Source organism: Armigeres subalbatus, chromosome 3 (assembly GCF_024139115.2).
Source record: "Armigeres subalbatus isolate Guangzhou_Male chromosome 3, GZ_Asu_2, whole genome shotgun sequence".
In the NCBI taxonomy this organism is placed as follows: Eukaryota; Metazoa; Arthropoda; class Insecta; order Diptera; family Culicidae; genus Armigeres; species Armigeres subalbatus.
The window spans coordinates 245,906,858-245,928,628 of NC_085141.1; the positions used below are offsets into that span (position 1 = coordinate 245,906,858).

The window sequence follows — 21,771 nt, forward strand, 5'->3', positions numbered from 1 at the left end:
ACGTAAGTCCTACGTCAAAACGGAACACTCGAAAATCCTACAAAGTTTCCGAGCTTACCGAGAAGATCAACAAGCTACAGGCAAACCTCAACATCAAGGACATGATAATTGAAAAGCTGCAACCCAAGCTCTCGCAAGTCAACCAGAAAGCAGAAAGGAACAAGAAGAGCAAAGGATGAAGAAAAACAAAGTGGAAGAGCAAAGAAAGAAAAGTGGCAAGGTTCAGGAAGAAGCAGAGAAGACCGAGGAAGAAGTGAAAAAAAGGTACGACATCTCTAGCGATACTTCTGACACTTCGGACGTACAAATGCAGGCACTCAAGAGCAACCGTGCCCCAAGGACTCAAGAAAAGTAGCGACTCCACATTCGGCTACTCAAAGCCAAAATGTGGTGCGATACCGAAAGGAGCCAAGTAAGTGATTTACTGTTTCGTCTTCTGATTTCTACCGTTAACCTACAATACCCTATTATGCCCCTCAATCACTACCCTACCAACAATTCCAACAATATTAATGTGCAAATGGAGCCTTACATAAGAGTACCAGTTGCTCAGATCACGGATACAAACCATCCACCTACATACCAATCCAACATCCCCCGGCCCCATATACAAGGAGGTGGACGTCAAACCGCAGATGGATAACCGGGTAGCTGGGGTTTTGTCAGTGCGACCGCTACAAGCCAACCGGAACTGGCGGAAAGCCCCAGACGCCCGAGTACCATCCCTGCCCAAGCTATTTCCTTACCACTGGGACCGGAAGCAACCTGTACGCTGTACGACCTACTCCACCAAAAAAGTTACGGTGCAAACAACTAAGCCAAGCCACCAACGACAGCTGCAACAGACCAAGGTAAGGGACTTGCTTTCGGAAGACCTTTGGAGCTGCTAGTTTCGACCTCGGAGGCAGTAGCCATTGTACTCCAGGAAATCCACTGAGCATCGCCGGCAACTATGGATCGCACCCTAAGTGGACGATACAAATGGTTAGCGAAAGGAAACCAAAACGTCCACCAATCAACCACGGGTGGAGTACTAAGCGATGTCCCAGCAACCGAAATCACCGTCGAAGCCGAATTCCCGGTAGTAGCAGTAAGACTGGAATGGCTGATCCCGATAACCATCGTCTTGATTTACATAACCAGCCGATAACACGAGGACCTAGAAAGTAAGCTGGTGAGTATTTTCGAGAAACTACCATCTCTGGTGATTGTACTCGGCGACACGAATGGATACCACCACTCCTGGGGTAGCCGTTCTAACAACGCCCGCGGTAACAGTGTCTTCAACGCGGCTACGGAAGCAGGCTTTATCATCCCGCCGAGGGTCTATAGAGTCTGCCATCTATATCGAGGGCCTAGCCAACGAGTGCCGGCAAACCATCCGTGAGGCAAAGGAAAATTTCTGGATTGAATTCCTCGATGGTATTTCCAGCGAACAGTCAACAACCGAGCTATGGAGGCGCGTGAACAGCCTTTCAGGTAAGCAACGAGCTAAAGGGATCACCCTATCAGTCGACGGCAACATGCAGCAAGATCCGGCAATCGTGGCTGACGCTCTAGCCGACAACTTCGGTCGACGCCAACAAGCCTTCCGTCTTGGGAATGACACCAGTAACTTCCTGGCCTCGCTGGATCAAATACTCCAAGAAGCAAAGAACGCTGGACATCACGCTGAGGTGGTGTCCCTATAGACATCTGCAAGGCCTATAATCGGACTCTGGGGGATGATGTCCGGTAACCTTTTCCAGTTCATCAAGTATTTCCTGCAAGAACGATCCTTCCGATTTTAGCTCGGAGCGCATACATCCAAAACCATGAGGGAGGAAACCGGAGTCTCCCAGGGATCTGTAATCGCCGTCATACTTTTCCTTGTGGCAATGGAGGAAGTGTTCAGAGACCTGCTAAAGGGAATATTTATCCTGGTGTACGCGGACGATATCCGGCGGGTGGTGACAGGTGAGCGACCAAAACTGATCTGAAGAAAGGCCCAGGCGGCCGTCAGAAAGATTGCAAAGTGGGCTAAGACAGCAGGAAACCAAAATGGCAGCGAAAATGTGTTAGAATCCACACCTACGAGAGCAATCACCGACCACTCAGCCAACCCATCATGCTCGATGGCAGTCCTATCCCAAACCGAAACTGCTTCAAGCTTGTTGGCGTCATGATTGACCACCGAATGAATTTAAAAAAAAACACCCGCAACGCCTGTAAATCCCTGATCAACATGATTCAGCTTATTTCGAGGAGGAGAGCTAGGAGCGACCGGCCCATCCGAATTCGCGTCGCCAACGCGGTTATTACCAGCTTCCTACTATGAGGACTCGAGCTCAAGTTGATAAACCTGCCCTAACTCACGCGCTTCCTAGCCCCGGTCTATAACCGAGCCGTCTCGAGCCACCTTCCATCCACACCTGCTGATATCGAGTGCACTGAATCCGCTGACCGCAGCCCTCAGCTCCAAAACCATAGGCTACTTGGAGAAAACTTAGGTCTACAACGGCCTCTGCTACCTCCTCGACATGGCCAATTAGGACTTCCGACAGACAACCCAACAGCAGCTACCAAAAACCGCCGGTCTCCACCGCCTTGGCACCCCCGATACTCGACATGTCGCCAAATACACAATTACGTAAAGCACCTAACAAGCAGCAGGCGCTGAGCCTCTACAGCCAGCGCATCGACGACCGATGCCGATCAATATTATTTAAGCACGAGGTAAATCGGCCTAGGGGCGAAAACATAGTTAATACAGATAATAATAATAATAATAGGTGTAGGTGTGAAACGGACCTACATTCGTTTCATAGACAACCCTAGTTTTACGGAATTTGGCGCCTATTAGTTAGTCTACGATAAAGTGCTCCAATCAATGAGATTAAAGTGAGGATGGGCGGTAAACAAAATGCTGATTTATTTGACCGGGTAACCAAAGAAAATTCAGAAATGAATTATTTTTTCAAGCAATTTCGAAACCGGAAAAGAAAATAAATTAGGAAAATCGGGGTCTCTTGGGAATGAACTGGTGGAAACTCGTTCTTTCCCGTGCAGACCGCCGAGTAGTAAAGTCTATTTTCAAATATAAAATTTTTAGAAGTGAATTCAGATCCAAATTAGTGAAAAGTGAAGCCTATTTAAAACTATTTTCTGAGTACAGAAATTGGTTCTGAAGCTGAAATAAATAGTGAGTCGTGTTTTCCTAAAAGCTAGTACAAAGAAAGTGAGTCTTAAACTAAAACTTAATACCGAAGAAAAATTGTGCAAGAAAGAAGTCAAATGTGAGTCACCGTCGTGACCACGTTTCACCGTTGGGTGGAAGATTGGTGAAGTGGTGTAGGACAGAACAGGGCGCCCTCTAAAGAGCAGCGTCTACCTATTTTCGAGCCTGTTCTGCATACCGTAGCCAGTAAAGCTAATCCGTCGGCTACAGATCGGACTGAAGGGGCGATCCCCTGTGTGCGCCTTTTGCCTCGTAGCTGCGTGCTACTAAGGGCCTACACAGAGTGCGTGGTCATCGAGAAAAGATCTCGGCCTCACTATCACCACCCGTCAACACGTGGTTTTTTATCGAACAGTGAGTAGTGTCTGCAAGGGGAAAGTTTACCATTGCCAGAGTGATTGCCCAGACTCACGCCCGGGAACAATATCCATGGTAAATATCCAGTCCTGATCAACACCCCACTTCCACTGCAAAGGAACACCCAGAAAACGGACGGGTACACCGAAATTGCTTCGACGCATGCGGGCGTCCGGTACGAGCCACCAACGTAGACCCGGCGTCGTTCTCTCCGCTTGACCTGACGACGCGCTAACCGATCCCGTAACCGGTCGTATCGGTCATTCGACAGACTACGCACACGTAAGCGTTGTCGGTCATCATCTCACCCGAGATCGCCACGACAACACAGCGACGTGCCTGCTACCTAGCGCACCGGCCTTCGCTGGTATTGAAGGTAAATTCTCCACGAAAATCAGAGCTGTAAGTACCCGATACGAATACGTGCACCTACTCGCAATACCACCACTAATAGAAATAAACAAATTATAGTCATTAGGATCGAAAATTTTGAAGCATGCAAAGACTCACGAAACACAAAACAAGAAACATAGAGTGACGTCACAACTAGAGAACAGACAATTTTAGTTTTTGAACGGCCAAGAACCGATGAATGAAAGGGTGATAGTTTTAAAACAGAAATGCTTGCAACTCCTAGAACTAAATGTAAATAAATTATAAGCTTTTAATGGTTTCTCTTACACTTTTTTTTTTTAATAAACTAATTGGTAAAATTAAGAATTAAAAAAACTTTTTTTTGATAATTTGAATTTGGGAAAGAACAGTTGGATTGGAGAGGAATATTTTGGGTAAGTTTTGAGCTGTTTGCAGAGGTGGACCTGCTAAAGGGTAAAACAAAAAGTTAGCTGGGCAAATAAATCATAAATTCTGGCAGACGGTGTTCGCCGTCTGGCGCATGAGCTGGAATTAGAAGGACCTTAGCAGGGACCCCCTTACAGGTGTAGTAGGTGGGAGCTCAGGTGAAATACCCTGGGCGTCCATGAAAAACCACCATTTCAAGTAGGTGCACCCATGGGAGCTGAAGGCCCAATTCCTAAGAACCAATGAAAAACCACCCTCGGGCGAGCACTGGCGCTTGAACCTAGCTATTTAGCACTGTAAAGAATTAAATAACTTTACAGAACCCGTAGCATCCGGGAATGAAAGCACACCCAAATATGGAGTTACGCTCAAGAAGAATACCACCCATGCGATCGCCCGAGGAGGGAGCCCCTATTGGAGCTGGTCCTGGAACGGGGGACAGAGCGAGCGGCCAGCGGCTAGAGGAAGGAGAGGTGCAACAGCGACCCTTTAGTCATCGGGCTCAGCCCGTGCCGACAAGGCAAAACAGAAACGGCAGCAGAACAAAATCACCAAGGCAATGCTGCACCTGCTGATGTTGCTGTGGTTGATCGACGTCAATCACTCACGTTAGCGGGCCGCCGACGGCAACGGATCATGTGGACAAGGGAGATGAATCAGTAGAGTAGAGTGGGGCAAGAGTACGCACTTAGTTTTCAATCGATCATGTGGCCCTTATGAAGCAAGCTGCTGGATATCAAATCAGGGTCGATGATTCATATACTCTTCCTTTATGTTACCCAGTGGAAAAAATATTGAAATTATTGAGATTCGTTTTAGTAGAACCCTTATTGCAAGACAAGTGAAAAACGCACTCTTACCCCACCGGTGGGGTAAAAGTGCGCATCGGGTGGGGTAAGAGTACGCATTTATCCAATCATGTGCTTTAAGTATATATTAACACAAATAAGTGTTAATAACATTTAATTGATGTTTAATGAGCATATATTAGGGAATGTTTAAATATTACGTAACTCTAAAAGGGGGAGGGGGTCCTAAAAATGTGCTCTTTCATACGAAAAACCATTGTTTTTTATATGTACAAAAAACTACAGAGGTAAAAATATATATCAGGTTTCGCGTGGCGTATACAAAGGCATTTTCCTTAAAGAAAGTCCACCAATCACGTAACGTAAAATTTGGCTAATTCATCACCCCCCCCCTATCTTACACTATTTGTATGAATACCCTTAAAATTATATGGATCGTCACACATCTCACAACCCCTCCCAGCTAAACGTTGCGTAATTTATGAATGTTTCTTTTGATTAAATGAAATTATCATTTAGATGAAATTGTGTCTTCGTACTATGTTTAGGTGTACGACAAGTCCTAATACAATTTCATTATTTCGCTTTGTTCGCTAAATCCTTTCTAACACCAAATTACGTCAACTTATCCTAAAAACTTGTGATAATTTCAAATTCTGTCCCTTTTTTCTTAGTTGTGGATCTTTACGCTTTGGAAGAAGTCTTATTTCGGCCGGAGATACGGGTTTGACATCATAACTTGAAGATTCATATGCGTACTCTTGCCCCACCGGTTCCTGCGTACTTTTACCCCACACTCCCAAAAATTATTCAAGTAATGGTTTTGACTTCTTGGAAAACCAACCGGATTGGTGTTCTGTACCATAAAGTACTCTATACAATAGGTTATCGAAATGGTATAATGTTCACCTGATTGAACGTATATATGGTAATGAAATACTAGTTGCGGAAATCCAATTATTTTTAGCAAAATTACCAAAAAGTTATCTAACTCTATATCTCCCTTGTTGTTGATTCAAATCGTTTACAATTACACATGATAATAGTTGGCCAGAATACCTGTCAAAGTGATGCAGTGCTGCTAGTTTATCTTTGGTTATTACTTCAAAAAATCGAAAACGTACTCTTACCCCACGCGCACTCTTGCCCCACTCTACTCTACGTGATCCGTTGCTACTACGTTTGCACCAGGATGGAGACGGATATGTCCGGCAGACCGGCGATGCTGGAGATGTTCAATGAGAGGTTCCCTCGGTTTGCACCCCAGCTTGACCAGAACAAGTTGTACATACGCCATAGAGCTATTATGTCACATAATATGCTGACTCCAGAAGACGTAGAGTACATCAAGTGGGAAGTGCAAAGATCGAGCGATACGTCGAGAAGGAGTTCTGTTGGGTTGGATGCATCAATCGCAAGTAACCGTCGCGATTCGATTGCACCCGCCGTTCCAGGATCAACAGTGGAATTGCAACGACAGCAATTGAACTAGCTAATCATATGGGCACAGCAGTTACACAGTTCCGTGGGACAGACCCCATGTCCCGACACCGGATACCCAAGTTGCAGTACTCCTATCGGTTGACAAGTACAGTAAGCATCCTTAACCAGGATATTTTGCCACAGTACTTGGAAACCGTGGAGAACCTTGAGGAGCTGCAATTTATCGTGTATTCGGCTGCAGTGGCTGTTGTAAGAACGTTGGGATTGCGAACGCGCCCACAAGGTGAGAGTGATGGACGCGCACGCCCCAAAGCACGAAAACCCGCGGGGATGCGACGTCTGGAGACCCGCATCGCCACACTGCGGTCAAAGGTTGGTCGATTAACACAGTACAAGCAGGGGAATCGATCAACCAGGCTAGTTCGGAATGTTGCTGAAATTGTGAAACCCACAGAACTCCGTGATCTCACTGAGGCGAACATAACTGAGATCCTCGACACCCATATACAGCGGTTGAGTGCTCTTGCTAAACGACTGCGACGTTATGGAGAATGTTCGAAGAGGAAGGAGCAAAATCGAATGTTCAACATCAACGAAAGGGAGTTCTACAACCACATCCGAAACGACAAAGCCGACTTTGGCGAGGGCCTTCCGGAGATTGGAGAAGTCACGCAGTTTTGGTCCAATCTATGGGAGAACCCCGTCATACACAACGGCGATGGGGTGTGGATGGCAGAAGAAGAGCAATATTGTGGTGGAATTGGAGACATGACCGCTATCAATGTGACCGCCCAAGACATACGTGAGGCTACTCGGTATACCAGGAACTGGGCTGCACCAGGACCCGATTTTGTGCATAATTTCTGGTATAAAAAACTCACAACGGTCCACGGGCGGATGGCGGAATGCTTCAACACGGTACTAGATAACCCCGGGCAGCTACCGGAATTCATCACTAGAGGTGTCACTTATCTTCTGCCGAAGGATCGGAACACTTTGAACCCAGCCAAGCACAAACCAATAACGTGCCTTTCGAGTCTGTACAAAGTGCTGCCATCGGTAATAGCGAGGAGGGTGCAGAACCATTGCGACGTCAACAACCTGATGACCGAGGAACAAAAAGGTTGTCGACGTAACACACGAGGCTGCAAGGATCAGGTCATCATTGATGCAGTCGTTGTTGGGCAGGCCAACCACAAGCAAAGAAACCTGAGCATGGCGTATATCGACTATAAAAAGGCATACGACTCAGTATCTTACTCGTACCTTCTTAAGGTACTGCAGTTGTATAAGATAGACGGTAACGTCATCAGGCTAATGCAGCACGCTATGGGGATGTGGAGCACATCCCTACATATTACCGACGGAGAAAAGGTGTTACGGTCCAGGACTCTCAGCATTAGGAGGGGCATATTCCAAGGCGATATCTTTAGTCCTCTATGGTTTTGCCTTGCCATGAACCCTCTTAGCAGAGCACTCAACCAACACAACTATGGCTATCATTTGAAGAGTGGGGGAAAGGAGTACAAACATTACCCACACCTTCTTTATGGACGACTTGAAGCTGTTTGCGGAATCTGTGGAGAAGCTGCACCAATTTCTGCGGCTTGTAACGGTATTCAGCAACGACATCCGGATGGAGTTTGGTATCGATAAATGTCGATCCATACATCTACACCGGGGTCACCTAGTGGATGCCGACAGTTTCCGCGTCAACGAACAGGAGGAGATTCGAAACATGGTTGAAGGCGAAACGTACAAGTTCCTAGGTTTCCTGCAACTGAAAGGAATTCGCCATACGAGGATCAAGAAAGAGCTGCAGGAAAAGTTCTTGCATCGTGTCAACGGTATTTTGATGAGCCTCTTGTCGGCCGGCAACAAGGTGAAGGCGATAAACACGTTTGCTGTGCCCTTGTTGACATACAGTTTCGGGGTGGTGAAGTGGACCAAGACTGACTTGGAGGCGTTAGAACGAGCAGTACGAGTGGCGTTCACTAAGCATCGCATGCGCCATCCAAAATCGTTCATTGAGAGAGTCACCCTGCCACGTACAGTAGGAGGAAGAGGCGTCACCGATATACAAACACTATGTGTTTCCCAGATCCAGCAGTTGCGAAGATACTTCGTGGAAAGCCAGAACCGCCACGAAATCTATCGCGCTGTGTGTGAAGCTGACCACGGATTCAGTGCCCTTCATCTGGCGCAGGAGGACTTTCAGCTGAATTGCGACATCAAATCTGTCGACGAGATGATCGCATCGTGGAAGCAGAAGGAGTTACATGGGACGCACCCCCATCAACTGGAGCTGGAATATATCGACAAAGCGGCGTCGAATACGTGGCTGGTGCCTGGTGAACTCTTCTCGGAAACAGAAGGATTCATGGTAGCCATCCAGGACCGGGTAATTGCGACGAAGAACTATCGGCACTATATATTGCACGAAAACGTGGAGGACCGCTGCAGGAAGTGCAATTCAGTAGGAGAGACGATCGAACATATCGTGTCCGGGTGTTCAGCCTTAGCTGATTCAGCCTATCTCGGTCGTCATAACGAAGTAGCCAAGATTGTGCACCAACAGCTTGCTTTAAAGCACAACTTGGTTAACCAGTTTGTCGCCTACTACAAATATGTGCCTGTCCCGGTTCTGGAAAATAGTTTCGTGAAGCTGTACTGGGATCGCGAGATCATAACGGATGTCCTCATTCGTGCAAATCGGCCCGATATTGTGGTCTACGACAAAAGGATGAAGCGGGTAACCCTCATCGACATTGCTGTACCGCTAGACCATAATGTCCAAACAACATTCTCCAACAAGATAACGAAGTACCACGACTTGGCGGAGGAGTTGAAGCAGATGTGACACCTGGAGGACGTGCGTATAATTCCGGTTGTTATCTCAGCAACCGGAATCGTCCCGAAATCTCTTCTGAGATCCTTAGGAGAGCTGGAACTATCTCATAACCTCCATAGCATCCAAAAGACAGTGGTTACTGGAACTTGCCGCGTCGTAAGAAGATTCCTGAACCACCATAACTAATACATCCGGTGCAAACGTTTATTATAGGATTTTAAGTCAACCGGCGAATGAGATCCACAGAGCCTAATCCCCTTTGGCATTCAGATTGCCCGGGGTAGGTGAAAATTCCCAGCACGCTTGCTGAGGAAGTGCCTAAACTCTATAATAATAATAATAATAAAAACATTATCATTTGGAACAAGTCTAACCATGTCCAAAACTTCCACCGTAGATCCGCAGTCGACGTACAAGCTATCAACAACGTCTAACATATCCTGCTTCAAGGAACAATGTGCCCTTGGATTGTTAAAAAAGTATCAAAACAAAAAAAAAACATTGAAATTAAAAGAAATCCTTTAAAAAAATCGTCAGCCTACTCAAGAATCAAATAATTAAACAAACAGTAATAAACGATGTATTACGATGAAAATTTTATTTATAAAAACAACTTCTAAGGTAAACTTACTTGAATCTGGCACCTGGATTGGCAGGCGATGGGGTCCTATGTCTGACTGGGCTTTTAAATTCGATTATAGGCGGTAAACGATTTGGCATCTCCGGAATGCGATTCTGAAAAGCAAGGCACACGTTATTCACTGAGATCAATGAGGTTACAAAACCAAAACCAACCTTAGAATAGTATTGTCCTTTTCTGTGATGGTGCTGGTAGGCTGGATTACGCGGAATTGCTCCCAAGCAACCATGGGAACACGACCCGTTGCTGCTGCAGTGCTTATTATGGTGGGGGTGGTGATGGTGATGCTGCGAAGACGTGGAGGCGCTGTCCCCTGTGGTGCCACTGTTGGACGACGAGGAAGACATACCGGAAGTGCCGGATGTTCCCGAACAGCTGGAGATGTTCGAAATGCCCGACATGCACGATGAACCGGAGCTCATCGAGTAGAGACTTGCTGATTGGATAACTCGGGGGTCATCAACGCTGTACGAACTGGCCGAACCGGGAACGCTCCAGCTTTTGCTGCCCATGGAGTAACTGCTGGCGGAGCCCTGCAGTCGCCAGGACGTGGATCCCGACGTCAGACGGTTTATGCGGGCCCTGTATGAGATCGTAAATTATGGCATTGATATCTAATCGGAACCGTGGCTCAAACTCACCGGCATATAACGCAACGCAGAGGCAGCAGCCGTTGGGCTACCGCGCTCTGGATCGTTTTAACAAAGCACCGTCGACAGACGACCCGATGGCCACAGGGCGAGGTTTGCATCGTGGCACGTGCATTGATACAAATAACACATTCATCCTCCTGTGATGTGGGGGGTTCCAGTTCACTTTCCTCCAATTTACTGAGCAGTTTTTCCTGGAATGAAAATAAAGCATTGATTCAATTAGAGTGCTGTTTCCATATTTGTTCTGTGGAGGTTTATGATTTAAGTGAGCAGCAATAAAATTTGCATGGTTTATTTTCTAATGGAGATGTGATCATCGTTGTGGGACCAATTGTAGAGGTACCGAAGGTGTTGCAACCGCTCTGGAAGACCGGTGCGGAAATTGCTATTTATCGCTGGGCATTAATCTTTTCGTCGTCGTCGTCGTCGGTCGTTGCACGGAGTTGGAGAGTGCGAGTGCTAGTTCCTAGTATCTTGCAAGCTCACATTTGCAATTGGTCGGCTGCGACCAAGTGTGAGGATAATCACGGCGGTGGTTAAAGGCCACGGTGGAATTACCACTTGGCTTAGAGGAGTTTCGAAAAAAGTCAAGCGAGTAGGTAGGAAGAGGATCAGTATAACGTGCTGCATATGACCGGGACTTCCGGTCAGGTGCTTCGCCAACTAATATGTTCGACTCATGATGGCATGGGAAATTGTGGTTTCAGGGAAGTGAATACTCCGTTGTGGTTAGGTTCTTTGGTAAACAGGTGGTTGAGCTTGAACACGCGGGAAAGTGATAAATTACCTTTGAAAGCTATGCTTAGCGTTTATTACCGAGTGGTGTTAGCAGGAAATAATTATAAATTCATTTCGAAGCACTGTCAAACGGCATAAGGCACGACATCGTATATGACATATGACGAAGGAGTTATTGAATATGTCATTTAACAGCGAAAAAAGAAATATTGTTCGATTGAAGGAAATAAAATCACTCACTACCCATCACCCATATAGCCTATAGTACTATAAATGCCACTTTCATTGGACAGCAGACAGGAGGCACAATAAACTAATTATTGATTGATTACCAAGCAATCAGCACACAACCCATAAGAACATCCGTTAACAGTGCTGTTTGACAATCCCATAGCAGACTAATAAATCACTTACTACAATCAATATAAACGCTGTAATTGGCACCTTAAAAGAGTTCAATCAGCGTTCTTTTTTTGCATCAGCAGAGTGTTAGCTATGATTATGAACGTTTGGCACGTGCTGATGGCCGTAGTCATTCATTGCTTATTGGCGTATCAATTAAGAAACGTTTGACATCATGTCTGGTTCGATAGCGTTGGTTGAATTGAGGTGATCATTGAAAGATGATGCTTCAAGAGTATGGATTGCAAATGCTGAAACAGTCCAGGAAACTATGGATGTGTGTTGCATGCTCGGACCAAGCCCTGTAGTCTGTGTACTCTAAAATATACTCAATCCAGTTACAATCCATACACATTCGCAGTCAGTCAATCGCAGCTTCCTGCTTCATTCCAAACCGAGTACCCTCAACCCTCTTTTTACGGCTTATATTGGGAGGGTGGGAGGTGGTGTCGGATGTAAAAAGAATATAACGTAAAAATAATTTTTGCTTAATTTTTTAGTTTTTCACTTAATTCATTAATCTTTGGACAATTGTAAATACGATACATAATCCTAGCAATCCAAAGAACCAAATTGGATATGTTATTATTACATGTTCTATGGCTTCCAAGAACTCCCTAGAGAGTTTAGGCTTTCAGACCTCCACGTATAAACTAACATCTCATTTAATTAATTTAGTTTACATTTAAGCAGATAACACAGAACAACTAACATCTATAGGTAGTTTTGATATGGTACATACTTCCAGCGGTCCAAGTATCAATATTCCTTGCTATTCTTCAATCAAATTGGGCATGCCTTCAACCTTTGGTCCATTCCAAGCCATCCAAGAATTCCAAAAACTGGAATACAGTCCTTTCAGAAATGCAACATGTTTTTTGCGATCATTTGAACCATTTGAACTGAATTGGATAAAAATTTAATGCATGTTCACTTCTAGGCCATCTAAGAATTCCAGAATTGGAGTACAGGCCTTAAGGTCTTCGTAATCTTACTTACTTGATACTTGATAGGCTATAGCTCTTCGATGAACCTGCGCCGAATAGAGTATCCTTCTCCACTGGACTCGACCCTTCAATTGCAAAAGCCATCGTGTACGCGGCCTTCCACGAAGCCTCCAGCGGCCTCTTCCGGGTTCTCTACTAAATATTATCTTCACTTGACGTTCTTCCGGCATATGAACAACGTCCCCAGTCCACCGTAATCTGCCGTGTTGTATAAGCTTAATAATTTCCAACCTTCTATACACCTGGTATAACTCGTGATTCATGCGACGTCGCCAGATACCGTTCTCCTGTTTACCGCCGAGTATTGTCCGCAGCACCTTACGCTCAAACACTCCGAAAGCTCTCCGATCAACCTTTTTTAACGTCCATGTTTCATGGCCGTATAAAGCTAACGAAAGAATTAAAGTAGTATACAGAGCGAATTTTGTCTTCGTTTGCAGACTACGGGACTTAAGCTGGTTACGAAGTCCATAATAAACCTTATTTACAGTTTAACCCTTCATTAGCTCCCCTAGTAGCACAATTTAGATCGATTTTGTTTCAGTAACTCCAATGTGACTGGATTTGGTCGCATATGAGCCACAGTTACTGATATGTGACAAGTGTGCTACTCGGGTCGCGGTAAACTTCTCAGTAGCAAGTGACCCCTCGAACTGGGTCTCACGGCCGGCTTACTAGGGTAATCGGAGGGGCTTCGCGAACAACGTGCAGATTAACGTCACTTTTCTTGGAATATTTTAAAAAGGAAATCTATTGTGGATGAAAACTATGGGTTTATTAAATTTATTGCTTTTTGTAGTGTGGGTGGGAATCCATTAGAAAAAACCCAGATTAATCCACCTAGCGGTGATAGTGCCTTTCTCATTTCTTGTGAGTGAGTAATTTCTTCGCACTTTTGGTATGAAAAAAAGTATTTTGACCATAACTTCTGTTAGAATTCAATAGGTAATTGCTAACTAATTTAAAGAAAATTCACTTCACTTAATTTTAAGAATAAAATATTTACAGTACTATTTACAATTTAGCCCGCTCAGGGTCTATCCGGGAGAATTATTTTCTAGAGGACTCACTTCCCACACTTGTTCCGCAAAATCTCTGAACAAACAATTAGAGAGAAAAAGAGAATAGGGACTCGCGTTGTAAATAAATGTGCTCTAACACTAGTAAATTTCAATTTTAAGGTTAGGTTTATTTATAGAACGGGAATGTACAGTTGGGGTTAGGAAATGCACCGATATTTCACCTTACCGGTACCGGTTGGCTACCATACGACGATAGGGTTGTCACGTCGACCGAATAGTCCCAATGATAGGGTTGCACCTTCTTCGATGTCGATCTTGGGTTCGGAGCTGGACTGACAGCACCAGCGACGATAATAGGGTGACCGTTCTTCGACGGCTCACGATTTCACCAAAGGGGCTTCACTCACAGGGTTGTCACGGAGTCACGGAATGCTTCGTCCCACGTTACACGGTAACTGGTCGTGTACGGGCACTTTTTGACCGGAAAATCACTGGTCACTCTATGGTAACTGGGTTAAGTGGATTGCTTGTTCACCACTAACACCACTCGCGGCACGGAAACTGGATTGACTTTTTGTTCCTGCGGAGAAAATCGAAGCGAGTTAAAACGCGAACTACTTGATGCGGTATTTTTTTGTTACCAAAAGAGCCCGAATCCTGCTCCAACCTCCCTTTTATACCCTCTCCTGGGCATGCCGGATTTTGGCCTATTGTCCATTGCTTATGGACATCATCTCTCAGCAGTTGGTATGATGCGAGATAGTGCTCACGGGCATCGGTAGGAATGGAGGGACTTTTTCTTGTTGATACCAAGGGGTATTACGGTATAGGATAAAGATTTGAATTCAAATTTATTTTTTTTTAAATTCATTTTCTTTTTAATTGGTATCGTAGGATGAGGGAATAGGATTTATATTATTTTAAACTAAGTGTAGAAAACAATTATCAACAATTGCAGGTAAATATGCGAAGAAAAATAAAAACGAAGCAAATGCAAGATTGGGACCTATCTTAGAGGTAACAATTATCCCGGAGCAGATATAAAAAAAAGAAATATTATTATTATAATTTTTTTTTTTTTTTTTTTTTGTGATGTGATTTTTTTTTTATTTGTAGCGAATTACTAAAGAATTTGCCCATTCGACTCGAATTTTAATACAGTATAGATCAAAAGCATATCCGCAAGTGCAATTGGAGTGCCACAGAAACAAGCGAAAACTACGATTCGTCAGAAAAAACTAGCCAACAACCATTCACGTTTCCCACATTAATCAAGGCCGAAATTAATTATTTCCTTGTCAACATTCATTGACTCATGACAGGGAGCTTAATTTGTTTTTCCTAATCTCGAGAAAACAATTTTTTTTTTCAATATATTTCTCTTTTTGTTTTGGTAACGTCACAAGTTATCCCTTGGACTATATATCATTTATCACAAATTTCCCAGTTCATATATTCTTACTTTCATTCATAACTTCATTCATTCATTTCTGATTCATACATTCCATTTATTCCATTTTTCTTTCAATTTCAAACATTCATCGCTTTCACTAGTTTCTATTCATTTCCTTTTTCGTTCATTCTAATTATTCTAGTTCATATGATTCTAGGGCGCCCTATTATTATATTTATCTCTACCGTCATGTTCACAACTCCGACGTCAGAGAACAGTGAAACATGGATTCAATTAACCAATTGGTTGCTGCCTTTCTCCATTCTTGCGTGCAAGAACATATTGCAAGCAATTTGAATGTTTTTTTTTAAACTATCTTCGACCACTTGGGTTTTGTGAAGCCTTTCACTCAGCCCTGTGTGTGTCGACTACTTGTGACAGGCTCTTGTGCGGGTGTGAAATGTCATGCTTGTTTTGTTTTTCATTTACGATGCGGATACATATCGCGAATTTTATTCAGCATTCCACGACTGAAGTTTAATTGAATCTGTTGATTTACGGTTTCATGGATTGCTTTTAATCAACTGAGATTTAGAGGTGTAAAGCGTTTGTTTTTTTTTTCAGGAGAACGCCTACCAGTAGTAGTACCGAGCAAAACGATGGATAAATATAAAAACATTTCACACTGTCTCAATCAACTTTAACCCGGTTTCAAATGAATAGCCGGCCAAATACCTATCGGCTTACCATTTAGATCTTCAAGGTCATATGACGACGATCCGATCTTGGCCTTGACCTTGCAGGGGATGTACTGCGGGCCGTATTTGGAGTTGTAATTTTCAGCTGCACTAGACTGTTTCATATTTTTCCTATAAACGAGCTGGCCGACGGAGAATGATTTAGAAAATCGCCGGCTGCGGAGATTATAATGTTTATTAGAGGATTCGTGCGCTTTGATAAGATTTTTAGTGACTAGTTCATAAATTTTAGCATATTTTTGTTTACGCAATTCTTGCCGTTCGGAGTCAGGAAGGACTTGATTGTGTCGAGAGAGACAATGATCTTTCCCTGATTCCGACAGTTCATTCCCATGAGTGATATAATACGGCGTAAGGCCGGTGGACGTGTGTGGGGTTGTATTAAGGATCAGCTCTATTTCTGGCACCTTGGTATCCCACAGACGCTGATCCTCGCGAACGTAGGTTCTGATCGCGGTGTTTATAGTGCGGTTCACTCGTTCGACAGGGTTGGCCTGCGAGTGATACCGCGAATTCAGCCAGTGGGTTATGCTGAAATGATCGAGCAGATCCTTAAATACCCTGGATGTAAAAGTACTTCCGTTATCCGTAATTATTATTTCAGGAACGGCGTTACGGTAGAACCACTGTTCTTTAAGTACGGTACACATGGCAGTGCTGTCTAACTTTCTCACTGGGTGTACCATCACCCATTTAGAGAAGTAATCAGCGATTACTAGTAGATGCTGGTTTCCTCTCCGACTTCGGGGAAGAGGCCCCACGAAGTCGATAGAAATAATTTGAAACGGACGAGAGGCTTCTCGCATCTTGCCCATTTCAGGAGTAACGGATGTGAACGGTGCCTTAATTTCCTTGCAGGTTATGCAACCTCGGATATGCGATCGTATGTTTGGTCCCATTTTTGGCCAATAATAACGCTTTCGAATGCGAGCCAAAGTTTTTTCGAAACCTTGATGGAAGTTGTGATTATGATTTTCTTGAATTATGGTTGGAATTTCGTCCGGCGAAGGAACAATCTTCCACTCGAAACGGCTATCGTAGGGCTCGTTTTTAGCAGTGACAAACTTCAATAACTTCCCATCTTCGATACGGAAGTCGGCATAATCGTCTGGTTTATTCGAGACTTTCTCAATGAGAGAGGTGTGCCAAGATGTAGTAGATGAGTCTTGGACTACGGCAACACTTCTTGACAAGGCGTCTGGGACAACGTTCTCCTTGCCCTTCCTGTGTAACACCGTCATGTCAAACTGTTGTAGTATCAAGCTCCATCTACTACACCTTGACCCTACCTTCCACTTAGTATTGAGGATATGCGTTAACGCCGATGAATCAGTGATTAACCTGAAAGGATAACCCTCGAGATATCCGCGAAAAGCGTCAATTGCGAGCAGCGCCGCCAGAGCTTCTTTCTCGGCGGCGTGATAATTGCGTTGCGGCGTCGTCAGTTTATGGGAATAATACGAGATGACTTTCTCGCCATCGTCGTGCTGCTGAGTTAAGACACCAGCTACAGCGACGTCGCTGGCATCTGGCATCTGGCCGGGTAAAGTCAGGGCTACCCAGGATGGGAGCACTAACTAGCCGCTCTTTAATAGTACAGAAGGATTTTTCCGCATCTTCATTCCATTTTATTACCTTGGATTTTGTTTTTAGCAGATCAGTTAATGCCGCTGTAATCTTACTAAAATCTGGAATGAATCGGCGGTAATAATTAACCATTCCTAGGAATCTCCTAAGTTTTGTTATGGAGTTAGGCCGTTCGTACTCAATAATTGGCCGAGTTTTTTCGGGATTGGTACGAAGGCCTTCTGTGCTAAGGAGATATCCTAGGAATGGTAGTTCTGGTACCCCAAATTGGGATTTCTCCAAATTAATAGACAAGTTCGCCTCTCTTAGCCTGCGCGCAATTTCTCGCAGCAGCTGTACGTGGTGCTCGAATGTCTCCGTTACCACAACGATGTCGTCGAGGTAAACGAAGACAAACGGTTCCAATTCCCCGTGGCCCAGCACACGGTCCATCAGCCTGGACAATGTAGCCGGGCTATTTACCAGGCCGAAAGGCATTCGGGTATATTGGAACAACCCCTTGCCTTGCACACAGAACGCAGTATATTTCCTCGAGGCCGGGTGTAACGGGATTTGGAGGAACGCTTCCGAAAGATCTATCGTTGAGAGATAATTTGCTTTCGGAAGCTGGCCTAGTATGCGATATGGGTGCGGCAAGGGGTAAGCGTCACGTACAGTCCGCTCGTTGATCTTGCGCGCGTCTAAGCAGAGGCGAACTTTATTGGGCTTGATCACTGGGACACAGTTAAGGGACCACGATGAGTTGCTTCGTTCGATTACTCCAGTGTCAAGCAGCCTTTGTAATTCGGTTGCCACTAAACCCTGAGTTTTGGGTGACATTACGTAGGGGAAATGGCGCACTGGGGTTTTATTTAGCCATTCCTCCTGAATTTCAATGCGATGTTCGGCCATTGATGTAAGCGACAAATGTCCCTGGCGGGCGGGTATGAATAGTGATTTGATTGATTCGATTTCTCGCTGCTCATCAGCAGTAAGAATACAAGAAGAAGCTGTCTGAGGAGTTTCCTCTTCCTCGGAATCGTCCAATAGACCACATTCTCCGATAGTCGGTTGAATGTTGAATTTGGACCAGAAGTCCATACCACAAATACATCGAATGGCTAAGGATGGCACTACCAAAGTCGGAATGATTTTGGTGACACCGTTGAAAGTGAAAGGCAAATAAAGCTGACCGAGAATCTCCAACTGTTCACCACCGGCAGTCCGCAACGAGATTGGATTTTGGAGGGGGGATAATTTATTTCTATCTAGTTTAGCATATACAGATTTATTAACCAGCGTAAGGTTACTTCCGCTATCTAGTAACGCACGAATTTTCTGTCCATATATGCGGACGGTAGTATAGGGTCGATTGTCGTTAGGCAAAGGGTATGTAATTGAGCAAGTAATGGGCTCTCCAGAGTAAATATCCTCTGGAGCCATCTCGAAAAAAGATCGAGATGGAGAGTGCTTGGGAGAGTACGCGATTAGTGGTTCAACGAGCCGCGTTTTGTGCTCGCTGACATCGCGTTTTTTATACAGTATGGACAGTTATCGAAGGGGTATCCGCGGAAGCCGCAATTCTCACATAAAACGGCTCTGGGAAGATGACAGTCTCTAATGGAATGGCCATAATTCCCACAATTATAGCATGTATTGTCAGGAGGGGGTTGATAGGAATCGATAAGACTTTCGAGGTTCGATCGCGGTTTATGTTGAAGCTGGTTAGTATATTGGGTTGGTGCTGTGGCTCTGGAATGGGATTTTCCAGATGACCGAGACATCTTGCTCACATTATTAGAGGAAAGTTGCAATGCCGAGACGTGGTTTTGTTGGGACAATGAAGTACTTTTTTTCGGTGTAGTTTGATTTACGACATTCACTGATTTCTCAACCCCAAACACCTTGTTGTAGGCTGAGAAATTCAACGCGTCGATCTTCTGACCTGCCGCAATTAATGTGGGTAAGTCCGGGATTGGAAGGAATGTTAATTGCTTCCGATAATCAATCCGAATATTTTGGAGCAAAATTTGCACCTTTTCATATTCGGGTATTTGGACGCACATGGTACGGAAGAGCCGTTCCATTTCATAATAAAACTCATGGAACGACTCGTTCCGCTGTTGCCTTCTTTGGTAGATTTTCATTTTTATTAATGCATCTAAATCTGGGTGCATGAATGTCCTTTTCAGTTCCAGTACCAGATGTTGCCAATTAAGCAGACGACCAGTGAAACGCATGGTCATATACCATTTTAAAGCAGGCCCTATAAACAAGTGCACTGCTGATTCAAATAGCTCAACCTCGGACACGTTCTCAGCCAAAGAGAGCGTTTGAACGATTTCTAAAATTCATTGAGCTTAAGCCCTTGATCTGCTCCATCATACTTGGTTATCTTCCATTGAGAGACAGGTAAAGTGTGACGTGTAGGATTTGGATGAATTGAGTTCATCGTAGTATAAGGAATTTGAGAATAGTATGGGTGCATTGGTTGTTGATATGGGCATTGAGTATTTGCTTGTTGCGACATATTCAACCAATTCTGAGAATTGAGTGATTGCGCTGGTTGTTGAATCCTTGTTGCCTCAGATTCGGCAAATTTTGTGTTGGGTGTGAGTGTATGGGTAGCACAGCTGGCTCTTGAGAGGTTTCTTGTCGAGAGAAGTTTGACCAATGTTGATTGAGACCGGTGTGTGAGCCAGGCTCCTGGTTAAGTGATTCATGTATTAATGGAGCGGAGATACTATGAGAAATAGCCTGCGTAGTGGGAGGAACAAATGACAAAGTTTGGCTGGGGTTTGACTGCACTACTTGGGGAAGGGTAGAGGGCCCACTCGAGTATTGGTTTGTGTTCTTATTTTGAGTCGGGTTCAGATTCACGTTTGTATCAACGGTTTGTGATACACCCTCTATCGATCTTCTCGGGTCGACAGTTGGAAAATGTGATGTACTAGACTGTTGATTAACTTTTTCATCCAGCTCTCTTTCGAGCTCTTTAATACGAGTTTGCAACGACACGATCCACGCCTTGTCTTCCGTACTAAGACTTGAGAAACGATTTGATAGTTGTTCCAAATCTCGCGAAGAAGTTGAACGTTGACGGTTTGAACCTGTTTTTGGAATAGCTCCCTTGCTTTGACTATCTGTATTCACTTCAGTGAATAAGTTAATCAATGCTTGTTCATTGTCAACTTCCAATTGAGAATTCACACGGTTACCGTTTTCCGAGTAAAATTCGATCCTCAAAATTTCTGCAATATCGACAAGAAGTGATTTTAAAAATTGTTCCTCTTCTCTAGTAAATTTATCCCATCCCAAAAGTTGGTGCACCCTATGGCCATAATGTAACAGTCTTGTTTTGCACTTGGCTCTCACATTGCGGTCACTTTGTTTCACTTTTTCTCGTAACTCGAGAAACCCATTTTCACACACTTTAATCTCATCCTCCATTACTCCCGTAATAACCGCTTCAATATACTTTTTTTCCTCTTTCTCTATTTTAAGATGTTCTCTCAGGCTTCGTCGCCTACGCGAGAACGTTGGGTCATCCCGTATGACAATAGATCGCATAGACACTTCACACAAAAGCTCATCATTATTTAGATGGTCCACTCTCATGTCATGGTACCAACCTAGAATAATTTCATTTGCATGTTCATAATTTGGACGCGCTTCTGCCATTCTGATTTCACAAATTAGCTAGGTATAGAAATTGTTCACAAAAAAAGAAAAATATTCACAAAAAAAAGGTAAAATATTCGAACAAAAAAAAAAGAGAAATAACTCGAAATGTAATCAATTCACACTGTATCTCTTATAATAAATTGGAAAACTAATTATTTGGAAATAATCCCTTTCGGACAAGAAACAATGAGATATACAAAATGGCGTATTAATAGTTCAATAAGCAGAACAAAAGGCTATTATCATCATTCGAAATAGTATTGATTGATCTAAAGCACACTTTTTTGCAACTTTTAGAGCACACTTTTAAAACTATAAAATGATTGGAAATTAATTTAATTTCTAATTTTCCTGAGCAATAATGAAAAAGGTTCTAATTTAGATTTAAAGTAGAAACTTTTTTATGTACACTAATTCACGTTGGGCGCCA

The 21,771-nt window shown here is 44.0% G+C and overlaps 1 protein-coding gene across 2 annotated transcripts in view; it reads right to left on the reverse strand.

The window, feature by feature from the left end:
- The window catches only part of LOC134223077 (ensconsin), a 348,052-nt gene that overhangs the window by 10,032 nt on the left and 316,249 nt on the right, over positions 1–21,771 (reverse strand). For both annotated transcript variants that reach the window (XM_062702211.1, XM_062702210.1), the window contains exons 3-5: positions 10,760–10,962; positions 10,274–10,700; positions 10,110–10,213 (exon numbers count right to left, since the gene is read on the reverse strand). In XM_062702211.1, coding sequence (XP_062558195.1) covers positions 10,110–10,213; positions 10,274–10,700; positions 10,760–10,962 — 734 coding nt within the window. The remainder of the gene's footprint in view (positions 1–10,109; positions 10,214–10,273; positions 10,701–10,759; positions 10,963–21,771) is intronic.